Source organism: Amphiura filiformis, chromosome 14 (genome assembly GCF_039555335.1).
Source record: "Amphiura filiformis chromosome 14, Afil_fr2py, whole genome shotgun sequence".
NCBI classification, from domain to species: domain Eukaryota; kingdom Metazoa; phylum Echinodermata; class Ophiuroidea; order Amphilepidida; family Amphiuridae; genus Amphiura; species Amphiura filiformis.
This window is the reverse complement of record NC_092641.1, coordinates 22,648,024-22,661,892: the sequence shown is the minus strand read 5'-3', so window position 1 is coordinate 22,661,892 and position 13,869 is coordinate 22,648,024. Positions and strand designations below refer to the sequence as shown.

The 13,869-nt window shown below is 34.3% G+C and overlaps 1 protein-coding gene across 1 annotated transcript in view; it reads right to left on the bottom strand.

The window, feature by feature from the left end:
- Positions 1-4,866, bottom strand: part of LOC140169287 (uncharacterized) — a 51,019-nt gene extending 46,153 nt beyond the window's left edge. The window contains exons 1-2 of the mRNA XM_072192543.1: positions 4,831-4,866; positions 4,302-4,400 (exon numbers count right to left, since the gene is read on the bottom strand). Of these exons, the coding sequence (XP_072048644.1) occupies positions 4,302-4,400; positions 4,831-4,857 (126 nt within the window). The 5' untranslated portion in view covers positions 4,858-4,866. The remainder of the gene's footprint in view (positions 1-4,301; positions 4,401-4,830) is intronic.
- Between the last annotated feature and the right edge of the window lie 9,003 nt (positions 4,867-13,869).

Sequence of the window (13,869 nt, the reverse complement as noted above, 5' to 3'; positions counted from 1 at the left end):
TGTGAACTTCGGTTATATTTTTTGTTTGATGAGGTGTTCCAATAAACATAAGATTTGTTTTACTGGCATTTAAGGATAACTTGTTACACTTAAACCAGTTAACAATTTCCTTCAACTCTTTATTTAAATTATCACAAAGCCTTTGAATATTGTTATCAGAAAGAAAAACAGTTGTATCATCTGCAAATAATATGAAAGATAGAAGTTTCGATGTTTCACTGATGTCATTCATATATACAATAAATAGTAGTGGCCCAAGGATGGAACCCTGTGGCACCCCACATTTAACACTGGTATGAGATGAATTTGCAGAATTAAAGGATACATATTGTTTACGATTTGACAAATAGTTTTCGAACCAGTCATATGATACACCACGAAAGCCATAATGGTACAACTTTTGTAATAGAATGTCATGATCAATAGTATCGAAGGCCTTTGAAAGGTCCATGAAGATACTTGCAGTACACATATTTTCATCAATAGCCTTATTTGTATCTTTAATAAAGTCTAATACGGCCATATACGTAGAATGTTTATGACGGAACCCGTATTGTCTATTGTACAATAATTCTTTGGCATTTAAAAAGTTACTACATCTTTCATGAACAATTCTTTCAAGAATTTTGGAGAAACAAGGCAACACAGATACTGGTCTATAATTACCAAATGATTGTGGAGAGTCTTTCTTGTATATAGGCACTACCTTTGCTATTTTCATGGCATCAGGAACTATTCCTTCTGTGAGCGACTTGTTAAATATGATTTTCAATGGATATACAATTTCATCGGCAACCAATTTTACCACATCAGACTTTATTTGATCATAACCTGGACTTTTTCTATTACCCAAATTATTAATAGTCTTCAGGATTTCATTTTCGTCAGTTGGTTGGAAAAAACAAGTAGAGTTGCTGCTATTAATTAGGTATTCATCAAAATTTTTACCTTGATGTTTTATAGAAGCAGCTAATGAGGGACCAATGCTTGCAAAAAACTCATTGAATTTGTTTGCTACTTTAGGGGGGTCAGTATAAGTTTCATTGTTGCTTACAAACTTCTGACAAGATGTCTTTTTCGGACATCTGAGCACCGAATTCAAAATTTTCCATGTATTTCGCATATTAAACCTTTCTTTGTTCAGTTGGGAACTGAAATAATTTTGTTTTGCCCTCCTTAATAAGGAGTTTAACCTGTTACGATACATCTTATATCTTTGTACATTTGCATCAGTAGGTTTTTGGATTTGTTTTTTGAACAGCTTGTTCTTTCTACGAATACATTTCAGCAGAGAATAGGTTATCCAAGGTGCCCTAGGCATCCTATTTTTAGTACGAGATTTCTTAACTACCTTTTTAGGAATACATTCATCAAATACCTCTTTAAATTTATCAATAAACTTGTTGTACGATGCATTAGCATCATGATTTTCACACACATTGGCCCAGTCAACCTTACGAAGGTTATCTTTAAGTGTATCAATGTTTTGAACACTCATATCCCTAATTTCTATGACAACATCATTGGTATCTTTACCATAAACACTTAGGTTTGTAGACACAAATATAGGAAGATGGTCACTTATATCAGTAAGAATAATGCCAGATGTTTGATTTGCATAATTGTTGGTAAAGAAGTTATCAATAAGAGTTGCTGATTTTCTAGTTATCCGAGTCGGTTTAGTTATACTAGGGTATAAAGAGTATGATGTTATAACATCTACAAATTCACCAGTTGGTTTATGAACATCGTCATTAAATAGGTTAATGTTAAAATCACCCATTATATATAGAAGCTTATTTTCCTGACCCGTTATTTTACATAATACTGCATCAATATACTTATTAAACTCATCAATGTTTTGGTCAGGTGGTCTATATACTACACCAACTACAATGTTTTGCGAATTACTTTTTCAATTTCTATAAACAACGATTCAGTATATTTCAGCTGATTTAGATCATTAATATCATGTCTAACATTATAAGCAATATTTTCGTCAACATACATAGATACACCACCGCCTCTCTTATCATTTCTATTACACAATTCGAGGTTGTATCCTCTTAGATGATAGTAATCGTGAGGCTTTTCGTTCAACCAAGTTTCAACCAGTCCAATGATTTGGAAGTTGACATCAATTTCTGAGAGTAACTCCTTTAGTGTATCGAAATTTTTAGTCAGACTTCTTACGTTACTACAAAGTAAGGATAAATTACTGCTTTTGATACCAGCTGTTTCTTTTAGGTTATCGGTGGAAAAGTATTGTGTGTTGTTATTACAATCATTTACTTCAAATGCATCACTCTTGTCTAGAGGATTATACTTCATGTTTTCAAAATGAGATTTCAGATATTCAGTATCAGCCGACATATCCTCAAAGCACCTGTACAGTTCAAGTTGGAATTCACGCTCATCAGTAAAGTGATTAAAAGGCAGTGCCAGATTTTCATTACAATTAGAACAATGCCAATATTTGGTATAGTCATTACTTCTGAACTCCTTTGCAGATAGGTCACTGCAACATTTGTGAACATATTTCTTACATAATTTGCATATTAACTTTCTATGATTTCTTTTTACAAGATGGGAACATATAGCACATAAACAAGACATAAAAATATAAATGAAAACAACAAAAGGAACAAATTATAAAGCTATAACCTAGATATGCTGTAAACACAGCAAAATATTAGGGTTATACTTAGATATTACTTGGCTTGCATATGCCATTATAATGAACATATTTATCAAACACAGTTTGCATATTAAGATAGCTACATATATATACTCAATGTGATAGATGACCAACTTATGGAATAAACATAATATATTCATATAATCAGTCACATTGGAAATACAAACATTCATGAATTTGAAAATACAGAATATCATTAATGGAATCAACATGGATTCATATGTCAAGGACATTGTGTATCATTGTTCATATATTAACATATGAGAATTTCTAGCTACAAAAGATACATTTTTTAAAGAACCAACATGGATTCACATATTAAGCACGGTAAGTATTTATACACCGGTATTACATTCATTAGCTTGCAAATATAGCATAGATATCATTTATAGAACTACCAAAATGGGCTTATCGTGCACATTGGAACATTACGTCAACATACTTGGAATTTTAAAGATTAATCATGTGGAAGAACATTATATTCATACATATATATATATATATTTAATGAATATACAACATACATTAATTTGAAGAAATAATAAGGATACTCTAATTGAATCAATTTGAAATTCATGGCATATTGTATCACATGCATATATGCATTTTAAGATACAGCAATAATTATCATATAACATAAAATGTTGGATACCAAAGAACATATATCAGGCACAAGGTGTGTATTAACATGAGACTGCAGATACAACAAGTATAAGTTTGAGAAGATTCATCAGCAGAGGTATTGTTTAACACATCATTCCAATTTGTTTTACTTAATTCAACGCCTAATGCCGAGATATTAGCTAAGTTGATTTTCCTAGTTATATGATAATTATTTTTAGTTTTTGGATGTTTGGTTTTATTTTCATTTAGGTTTAGGATTTGAAAGACAGGGAAGTGATCAGTGATATCATTAAAAAATATGCCTGGTGTGAGTTTATTATCAAGAATGTTAGTGAATATATTATCTATTAAGTACATTATTGTATGGTGAAAATAAACTAAAACTGTTGTCGATATTTATCTCACCTCGTCTTGGATATCCAATACGCATTTGCCTCAATAAGCCATGTGACAGTCTCTGTATGTCCATATTCTGATGCATTTATTAGGTTATTCCAGTGGCGGATCTAGAGAAGTCACAGTTGGGGGAGGGGTATTTTGAGAAAAAATAAGGCGCGTCGCAGGGGTGTTTTAAGGAGGATGTGCCCTTGAGAAGTGAGAAAATTTTGCAAAATGAAGACCTAATTGAAGCCATTTGGTGAACCATTTTGGCACTATTATTGTGTAAAATTTTAGTTTGAAAAAGCAGAACATTTGTATAATGAGGGCCCAATCGAAGCCATTCTCGGACAAGTTTTGTTTTTGTATAGATATTGCTTTACACATAAAGTGTCGGGAGTCCAAAGCAGAAGTAAAAAGGAAACTTCTTTAAAGCATACGCAGGGGTATGTGAGGGGGATATTCCCTCAAAGAAGCTATTTGGTGCATCGATTTTACACTATTTTTAAATAATGTAAAATAATATTAAATGATATTATTAAAATTAAAATTAAAATAGCATTGAATGACCCCGACATTCCGTAGTCGGTATTTATCTCACCTCGTCTTGGATATCCAATGACGCATTTGCCTCAATAAGACACGTGACAGTCTCTGTATGTCCATTCATTGATGCCAGTATTAGAGCAGTTCGTCCGTCCTAAAATGACAAATTCACACCTGGTTACTGTACATAATCAGCATTATAGCCGTCCATCCAGCATTATATTATGCCATGACTGGTTTGTAAATTAAACCAACAGCGGAAGAATGACCCCGACATATAATCAGGCATAGAATATTTATACATCTGGATAAATTACGGCCGACTACAGAGGTACACCGTCGCCAAGGTACTTTGACATAGCAAGATAATTATCTTGCCAGGTCGTGGCACTTAGATGCTTCCGTAGTACGTTGTCAAACTGTTCTTTCTTTCTTATTATATTCAGTTTCCTCTTGTAGCTCGCAATCGTTCCCCCATTGTGTTTATATGATCATGTGCAGGATGCGTAGCTACATTACCTACTTAATGTGTAGGCAAATGGTGAAGAATGACCCCGACATTCCGTGATCGGTATTTATCTTACCTTAACTTGGATATCCAATGCCTTCATTATGGCAGTCGATCCATACTGAAATGACAAATTGATACCTGGTCACCACAGTATCTAATACATAACAGCACTAGAGCCCTCCATTGTAAAGACATGAGACCTACTATCAAATAAATATCGAGAATTAGAGTAATCCTTCCATCATGTAAAGACATGACACCTACTGGTTACAATCAAATCGCAATCAGATATTTACTGCATATAAAGATAAAAATTATTTCGCCCTGGTTGGTCTTTGTAGCCATATGATAAATAAAATCACCCATTATATATAGAAGCTTATTTTCCTGACCCGTTATTTTACATAATACTGCATCAATATACTTATTAAACTCATCAATGTTTTGGTCAGGTGGTCTATATACTACACCAACTACAATGTTTTGCGAATTACTTTTTTCAATTTCTATAAACAACGATTCAGTATATTTCAGCTGATTTAGATCATTAATATCATGTCTAACATTATAAGCAATATTTTCGTCAACATACATAGATACACCACCGCCTCTCTTATCATTTCTATTACACAATTCGAGGTTGTATCCTCTTAGATGATAGTAATCGTGAGGCTTTTCGTTCAACCAAGTTTCAACCAGTCCAATGATTTGGAAGTTGACATCAATTTCTGAGAGTAACTCCTTTAGTGTATCGAAATTTTTAGTCAGACTTCTTACGTTACTACAAAGTAAGGATAAATTACTGCTTTTGATACCAGCTGTTTCTTTTAGGTTATCGGTGGAAAAGTATTGTGTGTTGTTATTACAATCATTTACTTCAAATGCATCACTCTTGTCTAGAGGATTATACTTCATGTTTTCAAAATGAGATTTCAGATATTCAGTATCAGCCGACATATCCTCAAAGCACCTGTACAGTTCAAGTTGGAATTCACGCTCATCAGTAAAGTGATTAAAAGGCAGTGCCAGATTTTCATTACAATTAGAACAATGCCAATATTTGGTATAGTCATTACTTCTGAACTCCTTTGCAGATAGGTCACTGCAACATTTGTGAACATATTTCTTACATAATTTGCATATTAACTTTCTATGATTTCTTTTTACAAGATGGGAACATATAGCACATAAACAAGACATAAAAATATAAATGAAAACAACAAAAGGAACAAATTATAAAGCTATAACCTAGATATGCTGTAAACACAGCAAAATATTAGGGTTATACTTAGATATTACTTGGCTTGCATATGCCATTATAATGAACATATTTATCAAACACAGTTTGCATATTAAGATAGCTACATATATATACTCAATGTGATAGATGACCAACTTATGGAATAAACATAATATATTCATATAATCAGTCACATTGGAAATACAAACATTCATGAATTTGAAAATACAGAATATCATTAATGGAATCAATATGGATTCATATGTCAAGGACATTGTGTATCATTGTTCATATATTAACATATGAGAATTTCTAGCTACAAAAGATACATTTTTAAAGAACCAACATGGATTCACATATTAAGCACGGTAAGTATTTATACACCGGTATTACATTCATTAGCTTGCAAATATAGCATAGATATCATTTATAGAACTACCAAAATGGGCTTATCGTGCACATTGGAACATTACGTCAACATACTTGGAATTTTAAAGATTAATCATGTGGAAGAACATTATATTCATACATATATATATATATATATTTAATGAATATACAACATACATTAATTTGAAGAAATAATAAGGATACTCTAATTGAATCAATTTGAAATTCATGGCATATTGTATCACATGCATATATGCATTTTAAGATACAGCAATAATTATCATATAACATAAAATGTTGGATACCAAAGAACATATATCAGGCACAAGGTGTGTATTAACATGAGACTGCAGATACAACAAGTATAAGTTTGAGAAGATTCATCAGCAGAGGTATTGTTTAACACATCATTCCAATTTGTTTTACTTAATTCAACGCCTAATGCCGAGATATTAGCTAAGTTGATTTTCCTAGTTATATGATAATTATTTTTAGTTTTTGGATGTTTGGTTTTATTTTCATTTAGGTTTAGGATTTGAAAGACAGGGAAGTGATCAGTGATATCATTAAAAATATGCCTGGTGTGAGTTTATTATCAAGAATGTTAGTGAATATATTATCTATTAAGTACATTATTGTATGGTGAAAATAAACTAAAACTGTTGTCGATATTTATCTCACCTCGTCTTGGATATCCAATACGCATTTGCCTCAATAAGCCATGTGACAGTCTCTGTATGTCCATATTCTGATGCATTTATTAGGTTATTCCAGTGGCGGATCTAGAGAAGTCACAGTTGGGGGAGGGGTATTTTGAGAAAAAATAAGGCGCGTCGCAGGGGTGTTTTTAAGGAGGATGTGCCCCTTGAGAAGTGAGAAAATTTTGCAAAATGAAGACCTAATTGAAGCCATTTGGTGAACCATTTTGGCACTATTATTGTGTAAAATTTTAGTTTGAAAAAGCAGAACATTTGTATAATGAGGGCCCAATCGAAGCCATTCTCGGACAAGTTTTGTTTTTGTATAGATATTGCTTTACACACATAAAGTGTCGGGAGTCCAAAGCAGAAGTAAAAAGGGAAACTTCTTTAAAGCATACGCAGGGGTATGTGAGGGGGATATTCCCTCAAAGAAGCTATTTGGTGCATCGATTTTACACTATTTTTAAATAATGTAAAATAATATTAAATGATATTATTAAAATTAAAATTAAAATAGCATTGAATGACCCCGACATTCCGTAGTCGGTATTTATCTCACCTCGTCTTGGATATCCAATGACGCATTTGCCTCAATAAGACACGTGACAGTCTCTGTATGTCCATTCATTGATGCCAGTATTAGAGCAGTTCGTCCGTCCTAAAATGACAAATTCACACCTGGTTACTGTACATAATCAGCATTATAGCCGTCCATCCAGCATTATATTATGCCATGACTGGTTTGTAAATTAAACCAACAGCGGAAGAATGACCCCGACATATAATCAGGCATAGAATATTTATACATCTGGATAAATTACGGCCGACTACAGAGGTACACCGTCGCCAAGGTACTTTGACATAGCAAGATAATTATCTTGCCAGGTCGTGGCACTTAGATGCTTCCGTAGTACGTTGTCAAACTGTTCTTTCTTTCTTATTATATTCAGTTTCAATAAAAATTATTTCGCCCTGGTTGGTCTTTGTAGCCATATGATAAATAAAATGCAAAATAATTCCGTAGTCTGTGTTCATCTCACCTCGTCTTGGATATCCAATGACGCCTTTGCCTGAATAAGACTCGGGACAGTCTCTGATTTTGGCCTCTAGCACAAAATGCCGGGATTTTCGCGAGGGACATGGGGGCTAATTTTTTTCTAAATAGTCCATAGAAGTCAAATCAATCGTCAAACGTTACTAGCCAGAGAATGGTCACGGAATTGAGGTTTTTGACTACACTAACCTACTGATTACTTTCAAATCTCAATCAGAATGAGTGTTGACACCTATGACATGTATATAGAGATAAATATGATTTCTCCCTGGTTAATGTTTGTAGGAATATTATTAATTAAATGCTGAAGAATGACCCCGACATTCCGTAGCATGATGCAGTCATGTCTATAGTAGAATTCACTACGACCTTTGCAGGACCTAAACCCCATTAAAGCTATTAAACCAAGATAACACTCATTGAAAACAGCTCAACTGATTAAATCAGATCTTCTCTGGTTGTGCATATGTGTCTGTTTTACCAGAGAAGACGAGAATTGTTTTCTCATCTTCTCTGGTTTTACCTGTGCAGTATCGCAATGAGCTGGTATGATGGTTTTAGTTGGGTAACCGATTATAAAGGAAACGAAAGGTAACAATGGTATGTTGGCCTTTGTTCACGAAATGAGACAATGGTCTGCTTTTTGTTAACCAACATTCTTGAAAATGACCAACATAATGATTGTTGACTTAACACGGTTTGGAAATAATTTCTTCATATATTTTGGTGTTATCTGTCGTTTACATATCCTTCCTAAAACACCAAAGTATGAATATTTCCAAACATCTAAATTATCTAGAACCACGCACCTGTTTTTCAAGGTCTCCCTTTCATCTATTGACCTCAAAGAAAGGATTAAAATTATTGAATAGAGTCCATGACCTGATGCAACGCATTATTAATGAGTAGCTATTAGGGACGGTCATGCTGTTATGGTTGAGCGAGCAACGTATGACCACTACACAGGTCAATGGCCTGATTGTGATCTGGCGGTTTTTTTTAAAGCACGGTCCATGAACTACGGTGTACCATGAGGGACATGCAAATTTAAAATAATTTTTCACAAACTCAAATATTTTTTTACAAACTGAAATGATTTTCTACAAACTCAAATAGTTTTTTTACAAACTCTAATAATTTTTTAACATAGGCTTACCACGTGGCAAGCAAAGACAGAAAACGTACCATATTTTGGAATTTTATTTGCTTAAAAACATTAATGTGTATTAATAGCGCTCAATTGTTGTTAAGAGGCGCACCATTTGATTTCCAGGGGGCATGGGAGTTTTTTGAAGAAAAAAAAACTTCGCCCACTAGTGAGACGAAAAGAACAAAACTTCGCCCACAAGTGAGATGGAAAAAATGTTTTGCCTCACTGGTGAGTAAAACAAATTTCTCCCACCCAACTTTGTATAAAGGTATACATTATAATTGAAAAATAAATACTTCGCCGCCGAAGGCGGTGAAAAAAAATCCTGCCTTTGGAGGCGATAAAAAAAAATTCTGCCTGACCAAAACTCCCATGCACCCCTGAGAATCTAATGGTGCGTCCCTAACTGCGTGATCTAGATACAGAAATCCGACAATAAATGGGCCTCTACATGCACAATACATTATATTAAAGTTTGCAACAAAAAAATAAAAGAATTAAAAAAAAAAAAAAAATCATTTGAGTTTGTAAAAATTATCAGAGTTTGCAAAAATTATTTTAAGTTAGCATGTTCCTCATGGTACACCGTACTGAACATAACATATCCGTGGGCATATGACCGAAATTGCCTAGCAATTGACATCTCATGTCAACACAGTCTATAGTGTGATCAGACCATTATTGTCTGGTGATCATTATAGTATAATCAGTACGAAAAATCCAGATTTTCAAAAATTTAAAGAACCACTTTTTAGCGGGAAGTTACACAGCTGAAGTTATGAAAGACTACAATATTATGGCATAAACAAGAATATGTTCGATTGGTCTTTATTCCTATAGCCTGTACCCTTAAGTTAACAATGATAATGAATGGTTCATACTGCAGTTACTGTCCGTTTTCCTATACACAATACACAGTGCTCTCACCATTGACGCGTGACCCCTACAAATGATGTACGTTGCAAGAATGGGCACTTGCCTAGTTAACATCACTGTATGAAAAATAACCAGCCAATATGTTAGCTATTCTCCAAACTTCTAGCAAATATATTTCTCTAACATGACCTAAAATTACAGCTAGGTTAGATGTTCAGAAATAGTCGCACTTTTGTAAAATATGAGTGAGGGCAAGGCATAGCTAGCCAACTCCCGTGTTAATTGAATGGAGATTTGACCGAAAATATTGGTATCGGACCGCTCACTTCTGAAGGATGCCACAAAAAAACGGTACAAGCTACATCTTAACTATTCTCTGGCAATCATCATGATGAGTTTCTTATATAGTATACCGAAATTGGGTACTGTAGGTGATTGACAAAGGGTCGCACTTTTCTGATAAATAAGTGACAGTGAACATGAAATATCAGCGCCCATAAACCCAAGTTAGTAGCTAGTTAGTGGAGGCCGTCACGGGACTGATTATTGATTATTGAAGTGCCTTATTAATAGATACGCACGATTTAGGGCAAGAAAAAACAAACCGGGACACTTTTGGAGACATCATCATCATCATCATCATCATCATCATCATCATCATCATCATCATCATCATCATCATCGACATCATCATCATCATCACTTTCTACATTTTTTCTAAACAACATAGGGCCTACCGTTTTAATAAGATTTTTTTCTTGAAATGCATGTAACTATATTTATTGTTTAGAGCGTGATGAAATAAAACATCACGATTTTCATCACAAAACAAATATAATGCATAAGAAATCGTTTGTTTTAGAGCGTGATGATGAAATAAAACATCACGATTTTCATCCCGAAACAAAGTAATACATAAGAAATCAATTTTTCGTGAGTGATGAAATAAAACATCAAAATTGTCATCACGAAACAAAGTAATACATGAGAAATCGTTTGTTTTAAAGCGTGATGAAATAAAACATCACGATTTTCATCACAAAACAAAGTAATAGGCCTACAAATGAAATACATTTTTCGAGAGTGATTAAATAAAACATCACGATTTTCATCACGGAACAAAGTAATACATAAGACATCGTTTGTTTGATTGCAATCAACCGCGACAGTTCGTCTCACACACATAACAATGCACTGCGATCAAATAGGTTGATGACAACATTTGATTGAATGGACTGCACTGCGCCATGATTACGTGCACCGGTTCAAATCCTTTGTTTGGAGCCAATCAATAATTTCACGTACAGCCTCTATGCAAATTAGAGTTTACACACGCTGCAGCTGGGGTAATCGACCGAAGCTGATTGCCGTTAGTGATCGAATGCATGAGCTTATTTGCTTTACTGAATCGATTTACTGGATTAATTTCGTGTTAACTGGGTTTAATGCCACAAAGGTCGAATCGCCTTTGCCATGGACCATGACTGCATCATGTCTTATAAGGCACAATCACTTTCGATGAACTCAAAGCGCGTAAAGCACGAAATTGACAAACAAACATAAAAACAATCAATTTACAAAAATTGGTTTTGAGCTGGCGTTTAAATACGGTAACGAAAGTCTGGTGATGTTACGAAGGTTATTTGGAAGTGTGTTCCAAACAATTTGCTTGATACAACATACAGCGTAATAAACTGCTCAAATAAAGAAAGTCCGCAGTCATGTAACCCGTCCTACATAAAGACATGATCTTGTTATGACAATTTGATTGATACGGTCGTGTGCAGAATCTTGTTAGCTCCAATTTGATACCAAATTTGCTACCAAACACTCAAAAGTGACAAAACGAATCACGCATTCGAAATTACTTAGCGTGGTAATATGGTCAAGCTTGCTTGCCCACGATGGGCCCCTGTCGACTATCCCAAGTGAGCGCTTTATTCAATTGTTAATTTAAAACGCATGGATTGCTACAGTGCTTTACTGATGAATACCAGGGCACGATGCGATCGATATGACCTAGCGGTTGTTTCGGGCTATGTCAATGGTCACGCTCTGCCATTCACCTCTACAGGTCCGCATGATCCGTTTTTAATTTGCAACTTTTGAAAATGCACCAAATTTCATATACTGGTATCAATCTCTGTGAATTTAGAGTTTTCGGTAGTAAATTTGATATCAAATTGTAGCTAACAAGATTCTGCACACAACCTTTGCAATCAAATTGTCATAACAAGATCAGGTTTTGGTGTAGGACGGGTTACATGACTGCGGACTTTCTTTATTTGAGGTGTTTATTATAAATGTTTTGTAAATGAAAGTTTTGTTTAAAATATTGCCCAATTGCATGTAAGATTGTTGAATTTTTTACCAAATGTTGGTCAAAGTTGTTTTGAGGAGAAGCATATTTCAACACATTGGTCCGATGATCACGGTGATGATGAAATCAAATAATTAATCACTCACGTGGTGAAAGATCCCCATCGTGCTTAACATGAACAGGGTCATAGGAGCGCTGGGCCTGGGAATTTCTTTAATATTGAAGTTCTGGCAACACTGTAGCCAGGCCGGTCTTCATTATGGCACCCAGGGATATCAATTTACAATGCCTCAGATTTCACGCGTTGATTTTGAAAAATTTTCAGCCGGCAGTAAAAATGGTGAAATCAAAACAGAAATTCTGACAAAACTATGATATATCGCTCACGGTGATGTGCGTTAGAAAGTTGGGAAAAATCCTTGATTAGCGAACTATATTACTTTGAAAAGAAAAAAGGTTGAAAAAAAAAAAGGCTCGCGGGCAGAGTTGAAGCCTATCAAAATCGAAAATCTTACACTAAATGACTGAATTTCACGCCTAAGTTTAACACTAGGATTTGAAAAAAAAAAATACAGTATCAAGTATTACAGTTTTTCTGACATGTACTGAAAAAATGAAAATTATTGCTTTTCACTTGGCCGAGAAAAAAAATTTTACACCTGAAAAGGTGTAAAATTTTGTTCATTTGAATACCAAATTCGATCGTTTGTATTGCCTCATTAAATGACTGAGTGAGCCTTGCAGAACAAAAGAATCGGTTGTCCTGCGTTGAGTCTGTACCAGCAATGTGAAAAAAAAGAAATAATGTAGTGCCAAAATAATGTACCCTTTTACGGAAGGAGCAAAGTTTAACAAGTTATAACTCCGCTTCTGCAGTACGAATGTCAGCGGCGAATGTCAGGTTATTATTTCCTAGTCTTAAAAAAAATTGCAGGCAGAGGTGGGAATTGATCTCGGTACCTCCCGGTTAAACAGCACTGTGCAAGACCACTAAGCCAACTAAATATCTGTTGTGAGATGTGTGACATTAATCTTTGATATTGCTTAATGGAACAAACCGCGGAATTAAATCAGTAATAAAAGAAGTAGATTCTTATATAGCGGTCAAATTGGATAAAAGGGGAAATATTTGTCCCTGCTCAAAAGAAAATATAGGTTAGAAAATTATCAAATAAATTTAAATTAAAAATTGAGATTTTATATTTATTTCTTTCACGAGGCGGCATTATCACAAACAAACACTGTATAAGCTAAAAACTCGACCCTCATCACTAGGTGCTGTCATAGCTCAATGTATATTCTCTTCTTCTTCTATTGACTGCGACCCCTCTTGACATTTACATCCTGTCAATTAGGACAATACCCTATAATTGTCCTGTGG